Source organism: Saccostrea echinata, unplaced genomic scaffold (assembly GCF_033153115.1).
Source record: "Saccostrea echinata isolate AGI-Se365-2 ecotype Australia unplaced genomic scaffold, CSIRO_AGI_Sech_v1 ptg000058l, whole genome shotgun sequence".
Classification (NCBI taxonomy): domain Eukaryota; kingdom Metazoa; phylum Mollusca; class Bivalvia; order Ostreida; family Ostreidae; genus Saccostrea; species Saccostrea echinata.
In genome coordinates, this window is record NW_026889807.1 from 4,214,923 (window position 1) to 4,232,717 (window position 17,795).

The following is a 17,795-nucleotide window of genomic DNA, read 5'->3' on the forward strand; positions in this document are numbered from 1 at the left end:
TCAGTTTCTTTGCAAAACATTGTTGACGTATGCTGAAAATTGTCTTAAAAATCTTATCGTACTATGAAAATGTCCTGAAAAATAACCAGCACATGTAGATTACAGTTTTGTTAAGTACGTTGCCTATGTCCTTAAACTTAACATATACCATACATTTGATATTAAGCAAGGACAACCTCCAGTGTATTTCAAGTATGTTTTTTGGTGCCAAACGTAATATTTATATCTTTGATCTTATCATGTCCGTAATGTATTGTATCAAAATGTCTATAGTATATACAAAAATATATCTATCTAATTATATCAAGTTTATTCAGAATATATAACTTTGGGCAATACAGCCCATCAGTTTATAAAAAATAATATATAATGACAAAATTTAAGACTCAATGAGCCTTAATTGGGGGGGGGGGGTGGGGGTGGGGGGGGGGAGTGGGGGGTGAAACCCCTGGTCAAGTGTTTCTCAGTCCCACAGTTCCACTCATTTATAGTATGCAATACAATAATATACCGAATAAAGCAGTACAATACATAATTCAAAGTTATAATACAATATATAGCAATCCTATTTTAATGTACAGACATCTGAAAATATAAACACTACACAAATAGAAATTAGGTTAACCTGATAGCAGTGATATTCGACTTCGTGTTGTTGTCATGTTTTGACTTTAATTTATTTCCACCCACCCAAGTAATTAGAACATATTTATCTGCAATTCATGTGTCATGATTGTCAGATTTAATCTAATATGAAAAAGTCACACGGTATTCCATAAGTTATGAAAACATGATAATTATCTTCAGATATGTTTAACGTTTGATGCAATAACCAATAACATCATATGATAAAAGTCACATGGTATTCTATAAGTCGTATGAAAAATGACATCCATGCAATTCACATGGACTTCACATGATAAGACCAGTCTATAAAACAATCATATTTTCTGTATTGAAATCATGTTGCAAATTGTTGCTCAACCTTGTGATTTACTATCCAGATGTTGCGCTTTGCTGTCGTAGCTGCTCTGGTTGCGGTTAGTTTTGCTCGTCTGCCAGTAGCGGAGTTGGACACTGAATGGCAACTCTTCTTGAAGCAACATGGCAAACAGTATGGAGCGGAAGAGGAAGCTAGGAGGTACATGTAATACTAAAATCTCTCAATGTTAGAATGTCCGGATTCGTAATATTTGTTAATTTAAAGATTAGGTTTTTATATGCAAATAAATATTTTCCACGAAAAATGTAGAATTTTTTCACTTTTTCTAAATATGACCACACACATTTTCATTGCTCGAATATTTGAAGATGAAAAAGTGCTCGCGTTGCCATAATCATTTATCATTTTAAAAGCTTTATTTGTATGTGATGTAGGCGTGTGATCTGGGAAAGCAACTTAGACTATATCCAAAAGCACAACTTGGCGGCCGACCGTGGGGATTTCACCTTCTGGCTGGGAATGAACGAATACGGAGACATGGTGCGGAGAGAGAGAGAGAGAGAGAGAGAGAGAGAGAGAGAGAGAGATATTACCGTATAGCGGGAAACTTTGGCTTATTTAGCGGTTTTGAAATACGCCGCTAGAATTTTAATCGCTAAATTTGCACCCTTGCGTATTAGTACTTAAAAGAAGAAAAATAACTTTGATCAGTCTGTTGTTAAAAAAATTACCTTTTTTCTGGTATTGTTTTTTCCTTGCGTAAATCTGTATTCAAACGTATATTTAACGTACTGGAAACTCACCTAGAAGGTGAATTTCCTCTCTTTTTTCAACTTCATGGTACTCTGTGTCCGCCAAAAAAAGTTCCGCCAAAATTATTGGCATTCCTTTGAGCAAGCACAACGCCAAATTTTACACCCGCTAAAGAAACCCTCTATACAGTATCTCTGCTCTAAGTTCTCACATCTAACAAAAGAATTATTGTTCTACAATAGTCATGGGGTATATTTAAGGAACACATTGTGTATAACTAGGAATATCTTTTTAGACAAATGAGGAATTCAGGAAGACTATGAATGGATACAGAATGAGGAACGGTACAAGCGGGGCGTCCCTCTATCTTCCTCCATCTAACATTGGTGATCTCCCCGATAGCGTCGACTGGAGGCCAAAGGGATACGTCACCCCCATCAAGAACCAGGTATTACAGCCAAGAGCTAAACAAAGCAATATGAATAAACTTGGGACTCCCATCTTCATATTCAAGCAAAAAGATGTTTTACTTACGCCACTACTTATCTGGTCTTTCTATATTTTTCATCTGCCATGTTGATTTAAAATCATTAATGAAAGAAAGTATCGTATATTGTCTCCAAATAGTTATTCCAAGGCTGCTTGCACTTTAGAAATTTCCAAAAATTAACAATACAAGATTCTGCTGGAACTAGATTTGATTTAACGGCCATCTTTTCTTAGAATGCAGACAATGACAAACTTTGAATATTTGAAAATATGACAGCATGATAGAGAATTCGAATTGATTTAACCGTTTTCCCCATTTTTGTACTTTCAGATCACTTTTTATCTTCAGACATGTTTTTGTTCTCACTTTAGGGTCAGTGTGGATCATGTTGGTCCTTCTCAGCTACAGGGTCACTCGAAGGTCAGACTTTCAAAAAAACTGGCAAACTGCCATCTCTGTCTGAGCAAAACTTGGTCGACTGCTCACAGAAAGAAGGTAAAGAGAAGAACAACTGAATAACTAACTTCAATAATCTTAATCAACCAACCGAACAATTGAGCATTGGAGTAGTGTCCCTAAGCTTTACTTAAAAATCACTTATAATCCATAAAATTTCCTTCCGAATTTTCTCTAGGAAATCATGGTTGTCAAGGAGGTCTGATGGACGACGCTTTCAAGTACATCAAAGATAACAAAGGAATCGACACCGAAGCGTCTTATCCATACGAGGCTAAGGTAATTAAGCGTTGGAATAATCTTTATTCTTTTTTGGGGGGAGGGGGGTATAGAAAGTAAGTGTACCTTTGTGTGAGGGTAATAGTTTGATTAGTTAATGAATGAATTATATACCTGTGCAAGTAATCTTATTCAGTTAAGCGCTTCCAATTTTACAGAATGGAAAATGCCGTTTCAACGCAGCTAACGTTGGTGCTACAGACACTGGGTTTACGGACATCAAGAGCAAGAGTGAGTCAGATCTTCAAAGCGCCGTTGCTACCGTCGGACCCATTTCCGTTGCTATTGACGCCAGTCACATGAGCTTCCAGCTGTACAAGAGCGGGGTCTATCACGAGTGGTTCTGTAGCGAATCACGATTGGATCACGGAGTTTTGGCTGTAGGATATGGCACAGAAAGCGGCAAAGATTATTGGCTAGTCAAGAACAGGTAATGGCATGGGAACAAAAGAATTCATTTTAAGATTTCTCGTAATCAGCCATGGTAGTTTAAAGTATCTCGTAATCAGCCATTATAGTCTAAAGTATCCCATAATCAGCCAATTTAGTTCAAAGTATCCCATAATCAGCCAATATAGTTCGAAGTATCCCATAATAAGCCAAATAGTTCAAAGTATCCCATAATCAGCAAATATAGTTCGAAGTTATCAAGACATCGGTAACACAGAAGGAAGCTATTCACTGGCGCATGCGTATATTTACATCCGCTTTTAATGTTATTTCTGTATTTGCAGTTGGGGCGAAAGTTGGGGACAAAAAGGATACATTATGATGTCCAGAAACAGGCATAACAACTGTGGAATTGCGACATCTGCTAGCTATCCAACTGTGTAGACATGTGCAACAAAGGGACTTATTGCTTAAATAAATGGTTTTTTTTTTAATTTCGTTTTTTATATGATATTACTGAAAATAAAATTTCTCTAAAACAAGAATTATGTTTTATGTTTGAAATAGAGACTGTCTGGTGATGAATCCTTAAATGTGTGAATAGGTAGGTCGAAGGAGTGTGCAATCGGTGTGATGTACGATGTGCTCAATAATGAATTCAACTTAACAGGGGATTTCTTTCTATTTATATATTTCGCACTCATCTTACACTCAATATTTTTTTTTTTTATGTACAAGTTGAGAAATAGTATAACTCTACTCGTGACGATTACTTTTTAATTTATTACATCTGGATATGAAGGTACTTTGTGATGATAAAACATTACAATATATTTCAATATTTTCAAATTACTCCCCTCTCTAGAACTCTCCTGTAAATAACAGCAGATAGAGTAAACCAGGTGATGCAAGGGACAAAGGCCTTTAGTTAAAAAATATAGATGTTTCAAAAAGCATCTTTAGCAAATGCCTTAAACATTAAACCGACATACACATATCGGACCGTTTTATTCTTTAGTTGTTTTCTTCTTTGTATAATCTTCAATACATTAGCCCTCCCATATAAAAGACAATGCAAAACAAAGAGAAAGTATAAACAAAAGTATGGTATGTCGGTAAGGCCATTGCAAAAGTGTATTAGCCCGTTAGAAAAACACTAGCGAGAAGTAACAACATGCTAGCGCGTTATTAACAAGCTAGAAAGAAGTGACAACGCGCTAGCGCATTAATGACAACACACTAGCGCGTGTTAATGACAACACGCTAACGCGACATCGGACTAACACAAATTTACACAAAACGACTCTGCACTAACACACACTAGACGTAAGGATAACATAAATTTACACAACACGCCTGTGCGCTAACCGACAACACGCCGTCACAACTTTATAAAACACGCCGTTGCGCTAAGACAACTAGCGCAGCGGTGTGTTGTGTAAAGTTGCGATAGCGTGATGGCGTGTTGCGTGTTATTGCAAAATCGTGTTTTGCAACGTTGTGTAAGCGCGAAGTTGCGATTTCATCAACGCGCTATCGCGTTGTCATTAACGCGCTTTCGCGTTGTTTTTTCAAGCTAGCGCGTTGTTTCTAAGGCGCTAATATCTTTTGCAATGACCCTATCGGGACACCATACAAAAGATATTTGTCATAGTTGATAAAGGGTCGATGCTGCCATTTACACCGATACCCTTCCTTATATAGAAACAATTGCCATAATTAACGTTGATGCATATTTTAAAGATAATGCAAAAATATATATAGATGTGTGGCTTGCAACGTACACATCAAATTTATGCATAATGAATAAATTTGGTTAAGATAATAAACTTTATGCGAAGTTTCATCGTAACTTCCTTACACATTTAAAAAAAAATACATGTACAGAAAGCCTGATTATATGAAAGCAGTTAGGCTTTGACAATTTCCTTATAGTGCAACATATTGGTGACTGGAAACTTTAACGATCAAGTACTATGTAATTCCCCCTCGTCCTACTTTACGTTAGTAATATCTAAGTCATTTGCAAGGCCGTAACGAGGCACAAATTTTAGTGAGGCAAGGAATCACGGAGTCACTTAAATCCCAAGCGGGTCAAGGGTAGTGTCTTGATGAGGATTCTCGGGGGGCGGGTCCCGAAACCTGGGTTTTAGCAAATTAAAGACTCATCTTTGAAAGTTTTCATGTTTTGAACTATTTTTACATGCGTTCTAAATTAGTTAATCAATTAAAGTTCAGAGTAAAACTTTTTCTTTTTCAGAAAACCCTAAAATTTTAGTGAGGCATTTGCCTCACTTGTCTCATTGGTAGTTACGGCCTTGGTTTGTCGATATCTTGAACGTCTCCTTCCTGAAAACTTTTCCGGTCCAACAGTAAACAAACAGGCATCTGTGGCCAAGGAAACGATATAAATAACAGTTAATTTTCAAAGCTGACAAAATTATGATGAATCTGAATGGGAGAATGAAAACGAGAATAAAATCAATACATTAGAATTTTGATTTTTGATAATTTATTCTTACAAATCTAGACTCATTAATTTAACAACACAGTAAGATGACATTTTATTTATAAATGAACGCTTCACTAGAAAAAAAAATCTCTATAAATATACGCCTACATTTGTAGCTGTTTATTAGCATTACATAATGGGGTAGCTACAGCTATTTGCCACCCCACACTGGTTGTTTTTATCTTTAGATAGCAATACGTATCCTTTGTTTCCCCACGATGTACCCCAACTGGAATAAAAATAGAATATGCTTAAATAAAAATACTCACCACTTAGACAAATTAATAGGCTACGATTTTGATGAATAAGATTTATAAGCAAGCAGCCAATTTTGTTGACAAATGAACGAAATGTTGCCTTAACTTTGGAAGAAGTTGAATAAAATTTTCTTGTTATATGATAAGCTTGTCTATTATATAATTTATATATTTTTAGTTACAATATAAAAAAAATGTAAAATTACCTACATTGATAAAAAAAAAAAACTGAGAGTTTAAATTAGAAAAAGCTTATACCTATTTTTAGCGATCCAGTATTTTTTACCATCCAGAACACCGTACCCGACAATAACAAGAGAATGATCCACTTGCGATTTACAGTTGGGCTCGTCATACACCCCGCCTTTGTACAATTGAAAGGATCGTTGAGTGGCATCTATAGCAGCCGAGATAGGACCTACGGTGGCCACAGCAACCATGAGTTTTTGTTCAGATTTTGGAAGATCGATGTAACCCTTCACTGTAGCTACGACTGCAGATTTGTTGAACTTACAAGTTTCTTCCTTTACCAAAGAAAAGAAATTTGTTGAAAATAGTTTTAGAGTTGGCAATGACGTAATAGTGTGAAAGTTTCGTAATAGGAACCAGTCGTCTAATGGTAGAGCGCTCTTGCTTGGGGAAGATCAGGGTTCGATTCACGTTCCCGGTGTAAACCTGAGGTCCCATAACCTGCAATGTCTTGGCACGATAAAGAACCTTTACTGTTATGACCGTAAGCGCCATGCATTGTTTAAAATTTGTGGCACTTCTCAGTCGCAGATCTAGGATTTTTTAGGAGGGGGAGGGGGGTCCACCCTAGGCCAAGAGAAAGTCCACGAAGAACTCAGGGGTTCGCATTTTCTAGGGGAAAGGGGGTGATTCCGAGTAACATTGAATTTGTTATAATAATAAGTTAAACTGCTTTTTCTTAGAGGACAATCTCTTTTCATATTAGTCTGAATTCGTAGAAAGTTGATCACTTATTTTCTAATCAAAGCTTGTTCTGAATCGAAAATTTGTGCATCTAGCAAAAAATTAAAAAAAAGTTTTCAAGAGAATGTTGCAAACCAACATAAAGGTGTTAGTGTACGAAGGGTGGGGAAAATCTTTAAATTGTTGGCTTTAGCGTGGAAATTATTTTTGTTTTGAGAAATCATAATTATCTTTATCTAGGTACAGAGAAATTAAAACAGTTGTGTAAGAAATGTCATGTAAAAAAAATCATTATTGCAACAAGGGCACTACAAAGCGGAACATTCCCCTGCAATTCAGTAAATGACATCGATCTCGATGTAAATTTATTATAACTTCCGTTATGCACAAACTCACCAACGCTCTCGCTCACACACAAGCGCGTTGCTGTATCCCCTAACGTCAATGCGATGGGATGATAAAACATTTCTCACGTTAGAATTACACAATTGTCATTTCTATTACTGTAAAAGTGTAAATATTATCATAGGCTCAATACATTAAACTAAGGCGTGTAGCAATTACCCTAGGCGTATAGGGGTATGAAGCATCACTTTCTATTCCACCAACATCTTTGACATATTTGAAAGAGAGGTCCATCATACCGCCCTCACATCCGTGATTCCCTAGAATCATTGTATAAGACTTAGATATCAGAATTTATCAAACACTTGGATATTATAGGCTAATAAGTCTAGATTATCAAAAAGGTCTAAGAAAGATTTTTTTTTTCCTTTTGAATGAGAACATTTAATTCAAATTCAAAATTGACTCAGGGGTTTAAGTTTAAGAATCAATATATACCGATCAGCGCTATGTACAGTTACACATGTTTCTTTGTATTTTGCATCTACTGGTTTTGTAAAATTACTTTAAAAAGAAAAATGCCTGTTTTGTCTTCATTAAAAATAATCACCTATATTAATTTTTTTTTCAGGATTTTGACACTTCAAATGATTACCTATATAAATTTACCCCTTTCTATGTTACTCAGCACCTTTCGGATAAGGAACTTAGGAGTTCAATAAGGTTAACATTTAGAATCTTTTATACATGTATCTCCAGGACAAATTCCCTTAATATTTCTGTTGCTGAACGACGTTTGATAACGTACCCCATTTCTCACTGCAATCCATAAGTTGCTGCACAGACAGCACGATTAACTTTCCTGTCTTGTTCTTGACCTGTCCTTCAAGTGCCCCCGTCGCAGTAAACGCCCAGCAAGAACCACACGCAAACTAAAAAAAAAAAAAAAAGAACTCAGATATATTTCTTTGGAAGTGAAAGTTTTGTTCCAGGGTACATGATTTAATCGTGGGTCAACTATGTGCTTAGCAATTGAAAGTGTGGTGTTAAATATTCCTCTTTTTTTCCTTTCGTAAAACCCCAAATCCAAAAATAAGTACTGAGTAATGGACAGAATTGAATCGTTTGTTTTGTGTGTGTGTGTGTGTGTGTGTGTGTGTGTGTGTGTGTGTGAGGGTGTGTGTGTGTGTGTAATAGAAAAAACCAATACTTCTCCCTGAAGAGCTTAAAGTTATTCTTTCATTCAGAATGCAATTAATTTGGAGATTGAAATTAAAGGTGATCTTTACCTGATTACCAACAGGTCCCACCCACCCTTCTTTCCTCCAATCTATTTCCGAGGGTAGACCGGAAGTGCCTTCTGATAGACCGGAACTGAGTGGAATATCGTCAGGATTGGATAAGTCAGGCAATCTGAATCCTCCAACGAACTGTTGAAGAAACTCTTCGTGACTCTGTAAAGATTAGAAATTCGAAAAATAGAGGATGAAATTTCATGATACAATTTCTGCTTTCCACTATCTAATCTTTCAAATATGACGTTACATTAATAATTACCAAGTCACTGAACTCATTCAAGCCCATGAAATAAGACTGCTCGCCTTTGTCGAATTTGACATTGTGCTGATTTATGTAATCAAGATTTTCTTCCCAAATTTCCCGCCTAAAAAGTGTAAAGAATCTATGAGAAATATTGATGTAAAAGCTGTCTATAATAAATCCTGTATTTTAGAACTTAAAAAAAAACAGCTTTTAAAAATTGCAGATTTATTTTGTAAGCTGTAAAACTCATCATGATTCAAGTTTTGAAAACGATTTTTCATATTAAAATCTTAATAATAAACGATAGAATCAATAAATACATGAGGGTATAATTAATAATTTAGATATTTAGTAATTAAATAGTAACACCCGACAATAAGACCCCAAACACAATCTAATCTTGAGTAAAAAATTTCTGAAATTACGAACAGAAAAACCTTAAATATGACCTTATCCGATTCTTGCCTTTTCGTCTCCTCTGTATCCGAAATGTACCATTTCCGGTATTCTTGTTTGTAAATTTTCCATTCGGTGTCCAACTCCGATATGGCAGCGAAGCAAGGAATTAACAAAGAAACCAGAAGTAATCCGAAGACGTAGAATCTCATGTCTTTCAAGTGGGAAACGAATGATGATCTTGTGTAAAGATAAAACAAAAGCTTAAGGAGGAATGAACTCTCCCCTTAGAGAGATAATTGAAATGTTGACAAAGACTATGTTTTTTTTTAAAAACAAATATGATGCAACAAGAATTTTTTCCTTTTTTCTTACATTGGTCGTGCATGAACTTTAATTAATTTTATTAATATCTCCATACTATTTTCGAAAGAGTTCCTTATTATGATGTTTTCTATTTTAGTATACCTCTCTTAGTGAATAATATATCTTAAAATTTTGGATAAAGGATCACCCATGTGTCATACTCAGTGTGTTTGAAATTAACGAAAACCTATTATTATACTATTCATGCTGAAGGTACACATTTACGTAACGGCAAAATCCGTTTCAGTGATGATAGAATAATTATATTTTAGAAAAAAATTGTTTGCGGCTTTACCCAAAAATTTTCATGTTACATAATATGTTGATGGTGCGACCGTTTGGGCGAGCGCAGTTGTTCACTAAATTTTAAGATCCGCCTCTTCAAACCGCACGAGACATTTGGAACGTCTAGACTGTGACGTCACCTGACGTCGTATGTTAGTTGCATTTCCATAAGTAAAGTTTGAAAAGTGCAAAATTTTATCAAAGAACTTTTTAATCTAATATCCGTATGCAATATCCATTAAATCAAATTGAGTTAGTTTTTTTGTGAATTTTTAGTTGTTGTTACCGCGAGAACGTAGTTTGAGGCGAGATGCAATCAGTGTTGCATTGTGGGTCCAGAGGTTACTGCGAAAAAAAAAAATTCATTTGGATGAGTGTGAACAGTCCAAATTTTCTCTTCGCCCAAGCGTTGTCGTTAGAGCTCGCAGGGCGAGCGGCGCTTCGCGCCGCTCGCTGCGCTCGCTATTATACCTTAAAATTTATAGAAGATTAATGAAGCGCTACACTATGGAAAACAGCCTACAGGTACTACATGCTCCGCACATTTGCAAAAGTATCAGAAACGTGCACGGTTACATATCCAAAAGGAGAAAAACTTTCGAATAGTTATGTACCAATAGCTTGTATTTAAATACCATTTTCTGAACTTTTAGATAGACACATCGATCTAAAACCAGTTTGTATTAAAAACATGGGATAATTAAAAAATTTAGAAAATAGAGTTTACTTTAGATAACTATTGGTATAGGATGAATCAAAATCGCAAAGAAAACGGGGGTGGGGATCAGTGTGCTTCTTACTTATTAATTTGACCTTTTTGCACTTAAATTGTAACATTTAGATTAATCACTTTAACTTTTATCATATTTTACCAGATGTTACCATGGCAATAAATATATTCTTATTTGATGTAAAATAGTTTGAATAATATTTCTGATTGAAAAGATCCTGCAAACTAATGCGCGTAAATTATTGTGTGACATTTTTGCACTAAAAAAGTATCATTATGATATTAGGGTATCAAAAATATAAATAGGCGATCTTTTTTTTTCTTGTATCAAGCTTTGTATATCTGTACTGATCGATTGGAAGTGTTATGTAGTTTAAAAATTATGAAAGAAAAATGTGGGGACAGTGATGCAAATTTTGAGATATTGGTCATCATATGCAAACTTTTAAATTTTATCTTGACTTCTTCAATACATTTTCATTTCTTGGCAAAGTCCGCTCAGTGAATGTGTAAAAATTGCTTTCCTAATATTAATTGAAACCTATATTTAATATTTCTAGCATATGATAACGAAAGAAAAAATATGTAGGGCCAAAGTTCCAAGGTATTCAATTTAATAAATTTGTAGATTTGAAGAATTTTCTTCTAAATATCCTTCCACAACTAGAAATAGTCCCCCATAAATCTTGATTCTCTATGATTTTGTAAGCAGTTTTTAAATTGAATATTGTATAATTTGTAAAGTTTAATTCAAGTATGTAATAAAAATTGATTTATAATCAATAGTTCGAAGCTAGAAGTTCTGACCAAACTTTTTTCCAAAAGCTGACGAGTAAAATACATGAAAAAAACAAAACAAACAAACAAACAAACAAACAAACCAAACTCTCCCAAAATAAATCGATACCATACATGAAGGTTACAACCTATTTTGAATCCCAAAAAGGAAAAAAAAGATCAAATTTCCACTTTTAATTCCAGATTTTGTGTATCCTGTGACCTTAAGGTACCTAAGTACTAATAGTACTTAACCTTTAAATGACACAATACCAAATAATTATTCAAGTACCAATGTACTTGACTTAAAAATATTACAATTATAAAACTAGTCCAGGTCAATCATGCCTGTTTGGGATCAAGAGTTGAGAATTTTGAAGGTACGGCTAATATCAGGAAATTACCCTTTATGAAACAAATAAATTGTTACCTGAAGATTGAAGTAAACACAACGGAGGAATCTCCATACACTGGGTCAGAGGAGGATAACGGTGGACCTTGACCCCCTATCTTGTGTCAGTTATCTAGGCCTTTGTTTATTTATTATCGTAAATTGTCAAATCGGGATAGGTTTTTTAAGTGAACTCTTTACCCATGTTACTACAGGTATTTCTCATTAGTTCATTTTTTTTCTTGTCATTATTGTTCAACCATGTTCTATTTTGTGTACTTATATATACACGTTAAACACATCATACCCCCCCTCCCCCCATAAAAAAAATATTTTAGTGAAATAAAATAAATAAGGCTTAGTTCAAAACAGAAAAAAATGACACTGTCATGTTCTAAATTTTGCATTTGCTTCCATGCACCCGGTAATTTCTAAATTTAGAACTTTACATGGGCTTGAGGGGCTAGAAGGTTATCTGCATCACATTAGAAACATACAGAAAAACACGGGAAGATATATTTTATAAAAAAGTTGAATTTAAGAAAGTGTTATACTGATTGCTAACTGTTAAAGCCGTTGATGATTGTTACCACAGAACACAAATTTCTCATTTAAAATTGATGGACGGACATTTAGGGGCATACATGTCTGAAAGAACCAATCTCATCAAATCAGATTAAACTTGTACAGTGTATATGTAACACCAAAACAGTGGATTGAGATCCAAACTCTTGCTAGGATATGCACGTGCACATCATGAACGAAATACTATCGATATTAATTGCTGTTTCCTATTTTTATAACAATAATAACTTAATTATATTTCAATTAAACTCATTTTTTTTTCTAATTTTTGTTAGAACCAGCTCGTTTTTTTTCCTTTAAAAACAACAACAACAACAACAACAACAAAAGAAAAAAGTATATCATTATGATTTCTAAGTGCTAAAATGTTGTGTTGTGAAACAATGATTTTCAACAAGACTTTTATCAGTCAACTGTGTTATTCATAAGCTATTTTGCAGCACGTTAACACTAAATTTCAATTCATAGAGGTCAAAGTCTTACTTCTGAAACGCAATACACACATTCTTATCAACACAGAAATGTCCCTCTCTCTAAAGATGTTAAATGCAATTGCTTTTATTAAATAAAGTTCGTAATTTAACTTTACTAATCCTTTATTTAAAGTTTTCCGCTACTTTTTATTTGATCAGATAAATTTGTAATGTATTGATTAACATTTACTTATAAAATACTTGTAATGTTAAAAGAAAAAGAAACGGGAACATGATTCCCCCTTGCCGGACCCCACTATAGTTTGTATAGGAGGTCTGTCCTGGTTATGAGTTTCTATTCCTGTTACCCAAGTCCGTCCCGACCAAAGGTATGTGATTTTTTCTTTTCAAAAATAATATCTGAAGAAGAGTCTGAAGAAATATGTTAAAAAGTAAACCAACGTTTTTTTTTTTAATTGCTACATGTAGTGGGAGTCATTTAAAATCATTTTTATGGGAGTGAAAGGGGGTAATTGTATGAGTGGTAAATGATTTATATAAGAATATTATATTACTGATGAAGTTTTACCCGATTCTCATCGATGCAAGATGATGTTTCGTAATAGGTGATAGGTAATAGGAAAGTTATAGGTAAGAGGTAATAGAAAAGGGAATTTTAAATTACGCAAGAAATAGACATATATTATTCTCTTCTGAGCAATGTTTTTGGCAACTATGCAATATAAACCTATACTGAGTTTTCTAATGACTATGGCTGTCTACAAATTAATAACCAATTATTTTATTTATACTTCTATTATTTTTATGTCATAGATTTTCTTTTGAAGAAATATCTTTTAAGAAATGAATGAATTCTTTCAGATAAATTTAAAACCTTTAAAAAAAAATGAATTCTAAAACAATGTAAATATATAACATGTGATTAAAAATTCTTGTAATCAGCAATGAAACATATCTACAATCGTGCATATAGATGTGTACGTGGATCTTCTTTGATTAGAAGAAGCAATAAAACACATTTTAATTGCATCCATTAAACAATTAAAATTCACAATCGAAAATTATATTGATATCATTTAAAATAGCTTCAGATCTGTAGCTCACTTGTCTGGAAAAAAAATTGGAATGGAAGACCAGAGAACTACTACGAAAGCCGGATAAGCTCATTTTTGACAAGATAAAAAAATATTTAACTCGTTATAACGAGATAGTTATCTCGTTATAACGAGTTAGTATCTCGTTATAACGAGTTAGTATCTCGTTATAACGAGTTAGTATCTCGTTATAACGAGATAATTAAGTCGTTATAACGAGTTATTTATCTCGTTATAACGAGTTAGTTATCTCGTTATAGCGAGATAGTATCTCGTTATAACGAGTTAGTATCTCGTTATAACGAGTTAGTATCTCGTTATAACGAGTTAGTATCTCGTTATAACGAGTAAATTATCTCGTTATAACGAGTTAGTTATCTCGTTATAACGAGTTAGTTATCTCGTTATAACGAGTTAGTATCTCGTTATTACGAGTTAGTTATCTCGTTATAACGAGTTAGTATCTCGTTATAACGAGTTAGTTATCTCGTTATAACGAGTTAGTATCTCCTTATAACGAGTTAGTTATCTCGTTATAACGAGTTAGTTATCTCGTTATAACGAGTTAGTTATCTCGTTATAACGAATTAGTTATCTCGTTATAACGAATTAGTTATCTCGTTATAACGAGTTAATTATCTCGTTATAACGAGCTAGTTATCTCGTTATAACGAGTTAGTTATCTCGTTATAACGAGTTAGTATCTCGTTATAACGAGTTAGTATCTCGTTATAACGAGTTAGTTATCTCGTTATAACGAGTTAGTTATCTCGTTATAACGAGTTAGTTATCTCGTTATAACGAGATACTAACTCGTTATAACGAGTTAGTTATCTCGTTATAACGAGTTAGTTATCTCGTTATAACGAGTTAGTTATCTCGTTATAACGAGTTAGTATCTCGTTATAACGAGATAATTTTAAGCTATTTAACAATGAACATGGAATATTGCTTTTTATCAATTTTAAATGGTTGTGATTATCACTGGAATTAACATGAAGTCAGTTAATAAATGGATCAAACTTTATTTTGCGCTAGGTTTGAACTATGATGAAATTTTGAGTTGTCTTGCTTTCAAAAATCATATTATAATTAGTAAATCAACTCTGAGACGAAAACTAAAACAGTGTAGACTTTTTCGAAGAAAGTACTACTCGGATATATTAGAGGTTGCACTTTTTATCATTAGTGAACTGGAGTCCTCTGGAAGACAGCATGGTTATCGTTGGATGCATCTAAAGTGCTTACAGTCAGGATATAACGTAACAAGGGATACTGTGTATTTGTTGTTGCAGATATTGGATTCTGAAGGAGTGGAATCAAGGAAACGAAGACGCCTGAAAAGGAGGCAGTATCACAGTAAGGGACCAAACTATGTTTGGCATATGGACTCATATGACAAGCTTAAACCATACGGAATTGCAATAAACGGTTGCATTGATGGCTTTTCACGAAATATCGTTTGGCTAGAAGCAAATATTACTAATAGCGACCCAAAAGTGATAGCCAATTATTATATCAAAGCTGTACGAAGAAAGAGTGGATGTCCGCAGAGAATAAGAGCAGATCTTGGAACAGAGAACACATATGTGGAGCAGATGCAAAAGTTCCTGCGTAGAGATCATGCTGACGAACTTGCTGGGGACAAAAGTTTCCTCTATGGAAAAAGTACCCATAATCAGCGCATCGAATGGTTCTGGGGTTTACTACGAAAAGAAATGGGACAATATTACATGGATATGTTTTCTGAATTCAGCAGAGACGATTCTGATTTATTCTGCGGAGATCATTTAGACAAATCACTTATTCAGTATTGCTTCATGGATTTAATTCAGGTAATCAATATGTTTTACATAGTATTGTTCATTATTCATAAAAGGTATATTCTATTATTTTCTACGTTTGTAACATAAAGTGATTGTTTAAATGAGAACGATAAATGAGTTTCTTTGTGTATTCATGTGCCAATATTGGTCATTAATTGTTAAAATTGCGTCGTAGTGACTAAAATGATTATGGTTTCTGGATAGACCAAGTTTTGAAAAGTGAAACAACGCATGAGCAATAATGTGCAAACACACAACACCCTTCGCTTAAGTCTTTCCCAGAGTACGTCCGGACGTGTTTCATAAGGGTCCGGAATTATTTCATATCAACTGTTTTTTTAAACATTCAGATTAGCAATTAAAATTGTAATTATTTGGGTTAAGTAGTTTAGTTTTAGTGCTAGCCACCTCGATAAATAGTTTCCTCCCTCGGGGAACCATAAATTTGCTATTTCCCTCATACATGTAACCATTCCATATATATATCGTTAAAAACATATATTCTGTATATCTTCTAATTTGGCAGTTGGTTTATTTTACAGAGAGATCTCGACTCCTTGCAGTTGACGTGGAATACTCACACTCTCCAGTCAAAGCAAAACTACGGAACGGAACGACAGCGACCAATACTTCTCTATACTATGCCTGAGCTGTACAATGCCGAAGAAAGACTTTGTCGTGTGGAAGACAATGAAATTGATATATGTGAAGAAGAGACCGTTTATAGGACAATACTCTGTGATGAAACCATTGCCTGTTTATGCGAAATGATAAGAAGAGAAAATAATCTTCAAAAACCATCCTATGCAGATGAGGCGAAAGATCTGTATAAAAGACTAAGACGCTTAATTCGCTTTGAACTTGAAAGCATGGATGTATAATAAAAACCTGATAGCAATATACAGTTATGTTCAAATGGATATGCAATTGAATAAATTTCTACTGTATTTTTTTAATAGGATGTGCTTAAATTGACGTCTTCAAAATTTAGCCTGTCACTGGGTATGGAGTGGTTGGAGCAATACAGTGTACAATATATTTTAATATTTTAAGCAGTCGGGTATATTTATCACTGTCCAACAAAGCCTGTACACCTAGCTAAATTTAGCCTTAAGGTAGTTTGAAGTCAAGTATAGGGAACTATACAGACTCTACTTTGAACATAAAAATGGGAAATCTATCCTAGCTTTCATATTTTATCGTATACTCGTATGCATGTCTCAATCCCTATATGGGACTTGTATGTTCATGACACGATCCTTAAAAGTTCTGAGAATACTGCCACGGCAATCAGTACACCTCACCCACCCACCCATCTGGAAATATGTTTTTCAATCTTTTATTCTACGGTTTTAGCTTATTATAGTACAGATTATAATGTCCGAGGACTTCTCATCAACTCTGGCGAAACTACAGCAAGTAGCAGTGCCTGGGAAAGTCAAACAACAGATGGGGAATAGCCCAAGTATTCATATAATTATGGGGCCATTTTGAAATTAAAGGGACTGAGAGGAAATATATTGGGGCCATTCTAAAATACATCATAGTTTGATGCTATGATAATGCATATATCTGATTCATTGACAACAAAATTTAGAAAAATAAAAAGAAAATGCGATAGGAATTGACAAATCGCATGACATTGACTAGTGGAAATGATTTTTCTGTTTCTAAGAACTTCATAAATCATTCGTCATCTAACATAGGCAGTATACAGAAAAATTATATTTAAACCAAAAGCACCAAAATTTTTGTTAAATATAAAATGCCAATTCAGAGATCAAGGGACAGGCCAAGATAAGTAGACTTCGTTGATAATGTTATTTCTTTTCCATGGCATGTGCGTAACTTTCGTAACGCTGTCCAAAACGACTTGACACTTACCAGTGAGGGATCTAAGAATTTAATAATGGGAGGGGCGCAGTAGAAGGCAGAGGGTCTGGGGGCTGTGATGAAGTCCCCAGTGGGACCAGGGCAAAGCCCGGGGGGGGGGGTGTTCCCTCGGAAGCTG

General features: G+C 34.4%; 3 protein-coding genes across 3 annotated transcripts; 2 read left to right on the plus strand and 1 right to left on the minus strand.

Annotated features, from left to right (window-relative positions):
- Positions 1-994: 994 nt before the first annotated feature.
- On the plus strand, positions 995-3,787 carry LOC133174714 (procathepsin L-like). Its single transcript, XM_061309798.1, has 7 exons — positions 995-1,141; positions 1,378-1,483; positions 1,992-2,144; positions 2,558-2,681; positions 2,821-2,921; positions 3,080-3,351; positions 3,656-3,787. The coding sequence occupies exons 1-7, from the start codon at positions 1,005-1,007 to the stop codon at positions 3,753-3,755; spliced, it is 993 nt and encodes a 330-aa protein (XP_061165782.1). The 5' UTR covers positions 995-1,004; the 3' UTR covers positions 3,756-3,787.
- Positions 3,788-5,933: 2,146 nt separating this feature from the next.
- Positions 5,934-9,508, minus strand: LOC133174712 (procathepsin L-like). The gene is made up of 7 exons (XM_061309796.1): positions 9,366-9,508; positions 8,916-9,021; positions 8,648-8,812; positions 8,167-8,290; positions 7,578-7,678; positions 6,339-6,604; positions 5,934-6,052 (listed from the first exon to the last, which is right to left on the minus strand). Exons 1-7 carry the CDS (start codon positions 9,506-9,508, stop codon positions 5,953-5,955), a joined length of 1,005 nt encoding a protein of 334 aa, XP_061165780.1. The 3' UTR covers positions 5,934-5,952.
- A 6,173-nt stretch (positions 9,509-15,681) lies between these two features.
- On the plus strand, positions 15,682-16,667 carry LOC133174684 (uncharacterized). Its single transcript, XM_061309768.1, has 2 exons — positions 15,682-15,793; positions 16,327-16,667. Exons 1-2 carry the CDS (start codon positions 15,692-15,694, stop codon positions 16,663-16,665), a joined length of 441 nt encoding a protein of 146 aa, XP_061165752.1. The 5' UTR covers positions 15,682-15,691; the 3' UTR covers positions 16,666-16,667.
- Positions 16,668-17,795: the final 1,128 nt, after the last annotated feature.